The following is a 12,464-nucleotide window of genomic DNA, read 5'->3' as shown; positions in this document are numbered from 1 at the left end:
TGAAGGTGTAGAACCATCTCAAGGATGATCAGAAGAAATAGACAGCACCTGAGTTAAATATGAGTGCAAAGGGTCTGAATACTTATGACCATGTGATATTTCAGTTTTTCTTTTTTAATAAATTTGCAAAAATTTCTACATTTCTGTTTTTTTCTGTCAAGATGGGGTGCTGAGTGTACATTACTGAGAAATAAAATGAACTTTTTTGATTTTTGGAAAATGGCTGCAATGAAACAGAGTGAAAAATTTAAAGGGGTCTGAATACTTTCCGTACCCACTGTACATGTTCTTTAAAACTGCATGTGCTGCAGAGAGATTGATAGACATTATAGAAGTTTCTCCATTGATGATGCAAGGCCTCCTTAGGCCATGAGAGGTGAGCGGGCAGGAAGGGAAGCAAGGGCAATCTGACAGACAGAGCAACAAGCAGGCATAATCCTGTGAAACTGTTGTGCGTGTTTCTGTCTGTCCACATGAGGGGCGCAGAGCGACCCTACAGATCCAAGAGAGGATGTAGACGGAGCGTTGCTCCTTGTCTGAATAGGCCTTTCACCTACTCCTTGTTTTTACATCAGGTCAACACAGTAAGCCTTCATACCATGTATGTGGTATTAAAGATTAATATAGGCAATATAGATTAAAAAATACTACCTAAAACATTTTATTCAATGTAAAAATACACAGCGGAACATGAGAGGGAACAAGGTGATGCCAAATAATAAATTTAATTTGAAGCTTCAGTCATGAATTTCATTGTTTTGATTGTTCTTAAAGGCCCGGCCATCTAGCATTTGTAGAAAGCATTACTGTGTGTGTTTCTGAATGAAACAGAATGCATGAGCAAAAATATTTTGCGGCCGATTTTAACGATCCAAGTGTGTGGTGCAGTTGCGTTTGGGGCATGTCCAACTCCAATTTTGCTACTTTAATGACAAAAAATGGTTCAAAAGGGTTGTACTTGGTCTATGAATTAGTCATGGGTGTGTTTTGGGGTGTAACATGCAGTACACCAATCAGTGTTAAAACCATTAATTGACCATCAGTCATTTAAACATTTCCATTTGAACAGTAAAGTCACAGCAAATATCGTGGGACATTTAAGCAGGAATACAAAAAAATTTTGTTATAAACCTGACTGGACTGACAGAGGAAACATAATTCTTTCAGCTTCTGAAATCTAGATGCTCTGATGGAGCTCAGCATTGATCAGGAGGACAGCTGCTTTACTCCAAACACATTCACTATATGAAACTGGACCGTGTGTGAGACTTTATGGATGTGTAGAAGAAAACAGAACATGAATTAACGTTCGATTCTGACCAATGCCGTCGGTTTGTTGGGAGATTTTAATCAATGAAGTTACACTGCTGTGCCTCAAGCACAATCACTTTATGCTGCCTCAAGATAGCAATGTGCAAACAATGAGCCTAACCACACCTCATTTAGAGACCAACACTACTGTGGGCGCCAGTTCTTATGCTATTGAAGCAATGTGTAATGAAAATGACAAGTGTGTCGGTTGGAAACTAGCAATGACACTGCGCTTTGCACAGCTTTGCACCAGATGCAAGATATTGCCCTTAATTGTTTTACAAAAGGGCATCTCTCCGGCGCCAGTCGTGATCCTCGCCCCGAGTCGAGGGCCCATGGCAAATAAACGACCAGAGTTTGAAATGAAAGGGACTTGCGGTTATGGCGCTATAAAGTGAATGTATGTCTATAGGAGTGTTAATGGATATACGATTAATGGTGCCACTTAGAGACCAATTGACACCAAATTCGATACAGCCCTTCGGGAAGTTGTGACGTATCGGACATTCCAAACCTAAGATATGACGTCTATTCCTGTTTTTAGCGGGTTTTCTTGCAAAGATTTGTTAGCTTATAGTTGGAATAGTTTTTTACGTATCAATCTGGGGAGCACAAGCCTGTATCAGCTTCATCCAGAAATTGTCCCTGCCAAGGTGCCGATTGGACTTCGGTTTCAGAAGAGTTCATCAAATTAGGTTTTTCAGTTATCACAATGTAGCGGGGAAAAGGTCTAGCTGGAAATGGGTGTGGCCTATACTACCAGATTCAGCTCGATCCCCCAAATGCGTGGATGAAAGGTTTTTGATTATCCATATCAAAAAGGAGCGGGAACCTCCGGCTCTCACTTCCGATACCAGTCTTGAAGTAACTTGAACTGCAGTTTATCGAATGGCCACTTGAGGCTGGCTTCAAAAGGCAGTCAATCTCCATTGACCCCTGTGTTAACATGCCCAACTGATCCGATTGCGGTTTGGTGGGCTGCGGTGGGATTGTGGGGCGATTGTCGATGCATCTTGATGCATTGTGCTTTTTCCCTGGGCAGGGTCTCTGAATGGCTGCTGGGTGTTTAGTTTGTGCATTGGAGTCCCGGGGAGGCATTTCCTCGTTGGCTTGGAGGGACCTGTTTGCGTCCCTGTTTTGCTTCATTGGCCTCGGATCCGTGCTTCCCCATTTCTCTGTCGGCCAGTTGTTGGACCCCTCTGGATACTGAAGTATATAGTTAGTTTTCGGGATGTGCAGTGTGGGTGCGGGGCAGGGCTGTGCTCCGGTTTGTTCTGGGTTTGTGCCTGGAGTTCTCGGCCCTTGACGGGTGGGTGGGTTGTTGGTGGCATGCAGCTGAGCTAGTTGATTTTGCCTCGTTGCTGGTTTGGCTGGTGTTGCACGGCGGCCCGGGGGGCGTGCTGGGCATGGGGGATGTCTGCTGGCGCCGGCGGCCTTAGTTTTTTCCGGCGGTTGGGGGGACATAACTAACGATATGTAAAAGGGTTAATTGATTTGCTTCAAATTGTTTGAGATGTAAACGTTAACATAATTAATAACTTATTTAAGTGTTTCAAAATAACGTTACCACATTTATATATTAAAAAGCATTTAAAACCTCGTAATGTCAATAACGGAAATGTTGGTTATTTTTCATATTTTCCGGTGTCTTAACTTGGCCGCAGGTTCCAACCTCCACCAGACAGCACCAGGGGTTTAGAAGCTACCTCTGCTGCTCTTTAGAATGCAGCGGGTGACGTCATGGACTCTGTCCATTTTTATATACAGTCTATGTGTGGGAGTTGGGGGGGATTTGAAAGGTCAAAGTTTTGACCTTTCAAATCCCCTAGACTGAATGAATAATGGTACAGATATTTATAGTAGTGTTTATGATAATAATCATGATGATGATGATGATAATAACTAGAACTGCAAGCAGTTGTAAGCTGGGTCTAAGCCGCCCCCCCCCCGGCCCCGCAGAGGGCACGCGACTCGGCCCGGGCGCCCCGTGGTCGTGCACCATAAGGACCCCAAGTTTGGTGTTGATCCGCCATTCCAAAGCTAGGTAAAATGTGGCATGGTTGGAAATCTTATTCGTTTCAATGAGATTTCCCAGGGCCTTTAAGCTTCGATTATAGCGCCACCTAGAATCCGAATTGAACGAAATTTTTCAGGGGCCCATGGGGAAGAATTGACCCAAATGTTAATTGGACTTGCGGTTATGGAGATATAAAATGCATGTAAGTCAATGGGATTTTTTTGAATAGCGCCAACTAGGGGCTAACTGTACCACAATTTTGCTCAGGGGGGCATGCCACGTAAGGTCCTCAAGTTTTGTGTTAATCAGCCTTTCCAAGCCAGAGATATGTTATACTTCATGTTTTTAGCGTTTTTGCAAATATTTGTTAGCTTGTAATTGGGACATTTTTTGATGGATCAAAATTCCCACTACAAACTTTCTTCGGCTCGGTCCAGAGATGGTCCGTGCCAAGTTTCGTGTCAATCGGACTTGCGGCTTCGGCGGAGTTAATTAAAATAGGTTTTCCAGATTTCGCGAAATGAAAACGTCATCGCACAGAGGCGCGTCCTATACCATAGGATTCGGCAGCATCGTGGTCTGATGAAACAACACGGTCTATACATCAGGTCTGGACAGAGTGTAAGAAGTTTTTGAGAATTAAAAAATAGGCTAGAATATGAATTGTGAGGATGTGAATAAAACGTGTAGTCCCTCACTTTAGGATTTAAGTGTTCCCATATGTCCACCAATACAGTATCTGTGCAAGTTTAAGGACAGCAGATGTCCTTGGGTTAGACATGTTTGCAGAGGAGGATTTATCCGGAGCGGCATTCATTATACAATTAAAGTCGCCAGCTAGGAAGCCCAGGCCATTGCTATGGTGGTTAAACATCAAAATCATTTGTGACATAAATTGGGGTAAGATGTGATAAGATGCTTGCCTTTGGTGTGGGAGACCTGGGTTCGATTCCCACCGTGAGACATCCACCATTGTGTCCCTGAACAAGACACTTAACCCCTAGTTGCTCCGGAGGCGTGCAACCTCTGACATGTATAGCAATTGTAAGTCGCTTTGGATAAAAGCGTCAGCTAAATGAATAAATGTAAATTGAAACACAAAAAATTGGAATAGCAGCGCCTACCCTCCTTTATCCTGTCCCCAAACAACAGGAAAAAGCTGCCCCAGAAGAAGTCACTGGGCATTCTAAGCATAGTCCAAATCCTAATTTAACAATGAGATCACCGTAACAACTTAGACACCTGAAACAGTGTCCAAACTCCAGGCCAAGTAATGAACACCAGTGAGAAACACCCCAGAAACTAAAATCACCTTATTTCCAAGGCAGAGAGCTACAAATCAAATCAACACCGTTGTACAGACTGTTCTCTCAGAGTCCAAGTGGTGGTCACAAAAAAGTACACATTGTTCAGTGGGTGCTTAGTGTACACATAAGATCTGTCCTTCTCCATTACAGGTGGTAATTTTCTTTAAGGACTAAAGTTGACTAAACTCTGCAAATTCAGTTAAGTATAAGTAGTGTACGGACCAGGTGCTCGGTACACTATAACAAAAAGAATTGGATGCAGTGATTTCCAACTTGGGTGTGAAAGACTAAGAACAAGACTTTCAAATGAGTTATAGTTTAGTTTAGGTTTAGAGCTGATTGATAGGCTAGAGTTGAAGATAGCTGCAACTCCACCTCCTCGGCCTGTGCCTCGAGGAATGTGAGTATTAATATGACTGGGAGGGGTGGATTCATTTAGGCTAAAATATTCTCCATCACCCAGCCAGGTTTCAGTAAGACTCTGCATAGCTGACATTTGATTTTCTCTAAAAATCTGAGCTGATGTGTTGAATATGTTTGTGGGAGTGCACATGATGTCGAAAGCAGGTTGCAAAATTAAAATTAAAATTTTTTGGCAAGTAAAGTAAATCTACCAGGTATTTGCATATTTTACCAGCATGTGGCTGGTGCTAATTTTGGACCCTGGTCTAAAGGTTTCTGTCGAGACATTTATGGTCCCTCTAATGCACCATAGTTATAAAGTGACTAATGGACAGAGACCATGAATTCAGTGTGTGTTGGCATACCTCATCTAGACCAGGACAGTTATTATACTCTTTTCAATATAATGTTTGGGGGTACAAGAATTTTTGTAAAAAAAAAAAAAAACTTTCCCCCTCACACCCCTCTCAGACCACAGCAAAATACTATCTATCTGAAAAGGGCTCAGTCCAAGTCTAAGGCCCCTAGTGCCTGTGAACTGTCTCAACAGCACATACCCATACAGATGGACCCCAGACAGCATGGGGGCATCCCAAAAGGCACAAAACATACATGATTTAACTCATTTATTTCTAACTGAAACATTTCCCCAGAATAATTCTGGTGTAAATTCTGCTGTGGACAAAATCAATTCAATATTTCATCATTTGGCTCTATTGTCTAATTTGAAAGCCTCCAAACCAAAACAAATGAACAATAACAAATGGTTTGACACTGAATGCAAAAACCTAAGGAAAACTTTAAGGAAATTATCAAATGAAAAGCATAGGGACCCAGATAACGACAACATACGCTGTCAATATGAGGCCACTCTGAAACAATACAAGTACACCCTAAAAACAAAGAATGAACAACACAGCAAGAAGCAGCTCTGTGAAATTGAGGAATCCTTAGAGTCCAACCAGTTGTGGGAGAAATGGAACAACCTAAACTAAACCCAGCAGAATGAACTGGCAATCCAAGAAATGGAAATACTTGGAGTAATCACTTTAGTGAATTATACAGTAAGATTACAAAAAATGATTATCAGTACAAGATATTCACAAAATGGAAAACTCTGGTGATTAAAAAAACAACCAAGACAAAAACACTGCAAACATTTCCCAAATATACCCCGATTTTTGAATTCATATCAGACACACTCCCCTATTTACTGGGAGAAATGCCCAAATGTGAAATAATTGCTGCAAAATATGTCTCCTCATGCCATGAAGTGAGGACAGCCAGTGGAACCTCAGACTGATATATAATTGTACAGATTTTCAAATTATTATTTTGATCACTTGTCAAATGTAAAAACAAAACAATTACTAAAATATCACTTTTTTTAAATTTTTTTTAATCAATAAATTTATTTTAAAATGTTTTTGTCTTAAAATATACACAGACGTTACTGTTTCATTTATTTATATTTTAGTTTATTTTTGTTTATATATATTTATATTTTAACACACACGCTTACTGTTTTTTTATATATTAAAATTTTTTAACACACACACTTACTGTTTTGTTTAGTTTTTTAATATATTATTATTTTAAAATGCACACACGCTTACCGTTTTATTTATTTATATTTTAATTTTTAATTCTATTTTTATTTTTTTTACACAAACACACATACGCTTTGATTACTTTACACTTTAATTGTTTAATGAAATGTATGGGGTTGATTGTTCTTATGTTGTATGTATGATGCTTTGACAATATTGTTGTTACACATTCATGCCAATAAAGGTAAATTGAATTGAATACAGAATGTTATCGTCGAATGCATAGAATTTGGTGATGTAGTACGAAATGGTGCATACAGTGTTATTTATTTTTTTTAATTGTAGAGTTTATTCATCTGTACTTAACTGCTTAACTGTAGTGTGCTAGCTCATAAATAAATGAAATGAAGGGTCCTCCCTAAGTTCTCATTTCTCCCGTGTCCTTCAGGCTTTAAGAACTGAAACGTTGAGTAGCAGTGCCAACGTGGTGACTTTGCCAAACCTGCAAGCCTGGACTTGGTACTGTGTCAGCGTCCAGTCACGCGAGGACTACTACAACAAAAGCAGCAGCTTCACCTCACCACAGTGCATGCAGACTGAAGGTAATGCATATTAAAACGACACATTTACATTTATTCGATCAGAATGAAATGATTGGTTGGCCTTACTGCCTACCTCTGCCTTTGCACTCACTGTGCATGAAATGGGTTTTTTTGGGTTGATACTTTCAAAATCAACTCTTAACATTGCTACCCCAGCTTTAATGTTTTAATGATTGAAGCAGTGCAAAGCTTTCTGCAAGGCCCCAGCCTTCACCAAGACAAAGGCCCTCACACATTTTAGAATACATAAAACATTTGTCTTTCAAGTAGATGAGGTCAATGACAAGTTTTCTGTTTGATCGGCTGTGGCCGGTGACCAGCGCCAATTAGTCTCCATATCTGATCCTGTGCCAGTCAGCGTTTTATGTCACATTCACAGGGGTACAGACACCGACTAATGGCACAGCCACACACACATGCTAAAGCATGTCGTCGGCGTGGAAATTCTTCACTATGAGTAAAGAAGACTCAAAGTTCTTTTGTAAAATCTGTAAGACCAAAATAAGCTGTTTCTGCACACAGACTTACATGCCCAGGTTTATTAACTGTTGCCAACGTATATGTAGTGACTCATTTTAGCACTTTGCAGAGAAACACACTGAGAGAGATGTTAATCAATTTTAAATCAGTTTTATTTATATAACACCAATTTGTGACAAAAGTAATATCATTGCACATTTCTTATAGAGCAGGTCTAGACTGTAGTCTTTGATAGTATAGATAATATTTTGTTGTCTGGAATTGCGTTGGAAGAGTCGGATGCGATGGATATTTTACAGGCCTGTTTCACTAAAGCAGAACTCAGACATCCAGGATAACAAAAGGTGGGGCTTGATCCAGTCTAGTCTGTGCATCGTGGCTTTATAGATTTCACGTTGGCCAAGCATGTTTGAGGTGGTGCAACTAGGTGTAGCCTGGTGTAAGTAATTTGGATTCAACTTTCTTCAACAGACCATGAGGTTGATCACAGATTTACTTACAATAGCTCATAAAAGTGAGTAGACCCCTCACATTTTTGTAAATATTAGATTATATCTTTTCATGTGACATCACTAAAGAAATATGACACTTTGCAACAATGTAAAGTAGTGAGTGTACAGCTTGTATAACAGTGTAAATTTGCTGTCCCCTCAAAATAACACATCACACAGCCATTAATGTCTAAACCGCTGGCAACATACAGTGAGGAAAATAAGTATTTGAACACACTGCTATTTTGCAAGTTCTCCTACTTAGAAATCATGGAGGGGTCTGAAATTGTCATCGTAGGTGCATGTCCACTGTGAGAGACATAATCTAAAAAAAAAAATCGAGAAATCACAATGTATGATTTTTTAACTATTTGTATGATACAGCTGCAAATAAGTATTTGAACACCTGTCTATCAGCTAGAATTCTGACTCTCAAAGACCTGTTAGTCTGCCTTCAAAATGTCCACCTCCACTCCATTTATTATCCTAAATTAGATGCATCTGTTTGAGGTGGTTAGCTGCATAAAGACACCTGTCCACCCCATACAATCAGTAAGAATCCAACTAGTAACATGGCCAAGACCAAAGAGCTGTCCAAAGACACTAGAGACAAAATTGTACACCTCCACAAGGCTGGAAAGGGCTACGGGGAAATTGCCAAGCAGCTTGGTGAAAAAAGGTCCACTGTTGGAGCAATCATTAGAAAATGGAAGAAGCTAAACATGACTGTCAGTCTCCCTCGGACCGGGGCTTCATGCAAGAGCTCACCTCGTGGGGTCTCAATGATCCTAAGAAAGGTGAGAAATCAGGCCAGAACTACACGGGAGGAGCTGGTCAATGACCTGAAAAGAACTGGGACCACCGTTTCCAAGGTTACTGTTGGTAATACACTAAGACGTCATGGTTTGAAATCACGCATGGCACGGAAGGTTCCCCTGCTTAAACCAGCACATGTCAAGGCCCGTCTTAAGTTTGCCAATGACCATTTGGATGATCCAGAGGAGTCATGGGAGAAAGTCATGTGGTAAGAGGAGAACAAAATAGATAATCCCAATAATCATAATCATAATTCCACTAACCGTGTTTGGAGGAAGATGAATGTTGAGTACCATCCCAAGAACACCATTCCTACTGTGAAGCATGGGGGTGGTAGCATCATGCTTTGGGGGTGTTTTTCTGCACATGGGACAGGGCGACTGCACTGTATTAAGGACAGGATGACCGGGGCCATGTATTGCGAGATTTTGGGGAACAACCTCCTTCCCTCAGTTAGAGCATTGAAGATGGGTCGAGGCCGGGTCTTCCAACATGACAGTGACCCGAAGCACACAGCCAGGATAACCAAGGAGTGGCTCTGTAAGAAGCATATCAAGGTTCTGGCGTGGCCTAGCCAGACTCCAGACCTAAACCCAATAGAGAATCTTTGGAGGGAGCTCAAACTCCGTGTTTCTCAGCGACAGCCCAGAAACCTGACTGATCTAGAGAAGATCTGTGTGGAGGAGTGGGCCAAAATCCCTCCTGCAGTGTGAGCAAACCTGGTGAAAAACTACAGGAAACGTTTGACCTCTGTAATTGCAAACAAAGGCTACTGTACCAAATATTAACATTGATTTTCTCAGGTGTTCAAATACTTATTTGCAGCTGTGTCATACAAATAAATGTCTCTCACAGTGGACATGCACCTACGATGACAATTTCAGACCCCTCCATGATTTCTAAGTGGGAGAACTTGCAAAATAGCAGGGTGTTCAAATACTTATTTTCCTCACTGTAGCTAATAAAATATAATAAATAAATATAGATTTAATAATATGGATTAGAGTGCGACATTCTTCTTCTTTTATACCATCTATATCAATCCCAGCTTGAAGGCCTGCTCAGATTAAAAAAAAAACTTTTCCGAAGTCTAAAGTCTGTTTAAATGCCGAAAGGCGTTTGCACTGTGCTCGTTTTTGTTGCAGTGACGTTCTCCTTCGTGTGATACCATTAGCGAGTTTGACGTGTTGCCAGAAACATACCCGATCACTACAGGGAAATGTCGGCCCGCTGCTTTCGTCTTATCAGCTCGTCCGTTGTTGTATTTCACTAGGAAACCGAAGTGTTCCCAAACAGAGGACCTTAAGGGAGGGGTTTTCAAGCTGCCTGCCATTGGTGTGAGAGACCCGGGTTCAATCCCCCACTGTGACCCATATATAGCAAATGTAAGTTGCTTTGGAAAAAAGCGTCAGCTAAATGAATAAATGTACCGTTACACCCCTACTTTCACCTCATGCAGTATCTCTGTCTCTCCGGCCCCCTATTCAACTTAGCTGGAAATCCTCTGGGCTGCAAACTGTAGGGTTGTGTCCTTACCAGTGAGGTTACTGGACTTCTTGTGACCAAAGGCTTGCGCTCCTTCTCCTACTGGGTGACTGAGAATACTGGAGCCACGAAACAGAGTTCGTCTGCAGAGGATAAGATAGAGGATACTTACGGATTTGGAGTCAGGATGTGTATTGTGATACCTAAAGTATTTAATGGCATCAAAATTGAGGAAGAAAATGGCACAGACAGTAAAGCTTCCCGCTTAAAGGTCTATTAGTTCCCATATGACATGAATTCAGTATCATTACAAAACTTTTTTCCCCCCATTCAGCCGCTGTAAAAACTTTTCCACCTTTCACCTGCACTTCCTGCAGCGATAGGACACTTCAGAGGAGCTGGAGTGGGCGGGGTCAACAGCGAACAGCTCCCTGGGAACGTGCTGCAACTCTGAACACAAGCACACACAAAGGAAATCAATACACAAAAAAAATGATCAATGCAGGAAAAGAGTGTGTGTTCGCTGCTGATGACCAAGTCTTATTCAAACACGATTATTTTTGTGTGTGTGTGTGTGTTTACCAGGGTACTTCTCTGTAATCTTGGTCAGTCTGTACTGTTTGTACAAACTACTGGAGGTGTCCACTTCACACTTCATGGCCTCATACAGACACAACTGCTCCTCAAAACCACGGTTGACCCTGAAAAACATCCACCAGCTAGTAATTATCTGTCCTGCGCACAGACTGTATATAAGAAGGGGACATAGTCACGTCACCCGTTGGGTTTTGAAGCCTCGAGTTTGGCCGATAGGGCGCCGCCATGTTGAGTTTTTATAACTAGCGGCACCGGACGTGACCATATTTGGACGAGACGGTGGCGCTAACGGCCGTGTGTGTAGGTGCATCCGTAATTCACGTTAATTGTCATTTTAACAGGGCTGATAATTTTGTTTAGCGAACAACAGGCTTAAAACTAAATGTACTCACCAGAGAACTACTAATAAGCTTTTTCAACAGCACTGGTTAAATTTACACACTGCAGTGGGCACGAGTCACTCTAGCCTGATCAGGTCACCGTGGTAACGACTTGTGAAGCGTACTCTGCTTTATGGTCTATTTTCCTCTAAATGGGACCATAATTTACTAAATGATTATCGTGTTGTGTTGAAGAAGACTTGAAACTAGCGACTGAGACCATAAACTCATCAGGAAAGTGTTTACTGAGGGAATAAATCAGCTGAGAAGTCGGGTCATTTTAACATTATTTCTAATGGAGCCGGACTTGTTTTTGCAACCAGAAGAGTCGCCGCCTGCTGGCCGTTAAAATGCAGATTTGCATCTGTTTGCTGACCGGAAGCTTCCCATTTGGTCCTGCGTCTAATAATAATTATCCATTTCAACAATGTGCTCTTTAAAAGTGGCGTCTAGCCTCGAAGCTAAAGTTAAAACTTTTAAACACACACTATAGACAACTGACATACTTTCAATCATTGTAGGCTGGGTGTGATGAGATCTCGTGCCACAGGGCTAAAAGCTGTCTCGCCAGTGGACATTTTCCACACGCTCTTGACGCCACAAAGCAATTTTTTCCACACAGCGAAAAACAAAAGTGGTGACGTTGACTTAATTCAATTTAATTCCGCCGAGCTGATGCAAAACCGCCGTCAAGTGAACTCGCTCTCACGCTGCGAGTCCTGACAGTGGGGGTGTGTGGTAACGTAGCTGTCAGACTTTTGCAATATAAATATTTAAAAAACCTCAGTTTTGGTTTCCACCTCCTTGTCAGTCATCCTAACACGCAGCCCCATGTTTCTCTGTCTGTCAGATGGTTTGAAGGGGTATTACCAGCAGAGCAATAATGTAATGCACAGCAGAATAAAGGGAAGGTAGACTTTTAAAAATATTATGAATTCTCCTTAAATGGCGACGATAGTCTCATAATATTACAACTTTTTTTCCTCAACAAGTCAGAGAACACAGATATGTGGGAACAGAAAACCT

The 12,464-nt window shown here is 41.4% G+C and overlaps 2 protein-coding genes across 2 annotated transcripts in view; one reads left to right on the top strand and one right to left on the bottom strand.

The window, feature by feature from the left end:
- LOC123973345 (interferon alpha/beta receptor 1a-like) overlaps positions 1 to 10,141 on the top strand; it is a 28,895-nt gene extending 18,754 nt beyond the window's left edge. Inside the window, exons 5-6 of the mRNA XM_046053283.1 lie at positions 7,036 to 7,189; positions 10,122 to 10,141. Of these exons, the coding sequence (XP_045909239.1) occupies positions 7,036 to 7,189; positions 10,122 to 10,141 (174 nt within the window). The remainder of the gene's footprint in view (positions 1 to 7,035; positions 7,190 to 10,121) is intronic.
- A 324-nt stretch (positions 10,142 to 10,465) lies between these two features.
- Positions 10,466 to 11,173, bottom strand: LOC123973344 (dual specificity protein phosphatase 12-like). Its single transcript, XM_046053282.1, has 3 exons — positions 11,044 to 11,173; positions 10,824 to 10,911; positions 10,466 to 10,604 (listed from the first exon to the last, which is right to left on the bottom strand). Exons 1-3 carry the CDS (start codon positions 11,171 to 11,173, stop codon positions 10,466 to 10,468), a joined length of 357 nt encoding a protein of 118 aa, XP_045909238.1.
- Between the last annotated feature and the right edge of the window lie 1,291 nt (positions 11,174 to 12,464).

The sequence above is a fragment of the Micropterus dolomieu genome, linkage group LG07 (assembly GCF_021292245.1).
Source record: "Micropterus dolomieu isolate WLL.071019.BEF.003 ecotype Adirondacks linkage group LG07, ASM2129224v1, whole genome shotgun sequence".
Lineage (NCBI taxonomy): Eukaryota > Metazoa > Chordata > Actinopteri > Centrarchiformes > Centrarchidae > Micropterus > Micropterus dolomieu.
The sequence above is the reverse complement of the archived record's forward strand: the minus strand, read 5'-3'. Positions and strand labels throughout refer to the sequence as shown.

Excerpts from the sequence above, each read along its gene's own strand:
- LOC123973344 (XM_046053282.1), bottom strand. The coding sequence starts at position 11,173 with ATGTTTTTCAGGGTCAACCGTGGTTTTGAGGAGCAGTTGTGTCTGTAT. Across the intron at positions 10,912-11,043 it reads GATTACAGAGAAGTACCCTG|AGTTGCAGCACGTTCCCAGG; the intron begins GTAAACACACAC and ends GCTTGTGTTCAG. Across the intron at positions 10,605-10,823 it reads TATCGCTGCAGGAAGTGCAG|ACGAACTCTGTTTCGTGGCT; the intron begins GTGAAAGGTGGA and ends TATCCTCTGCAG.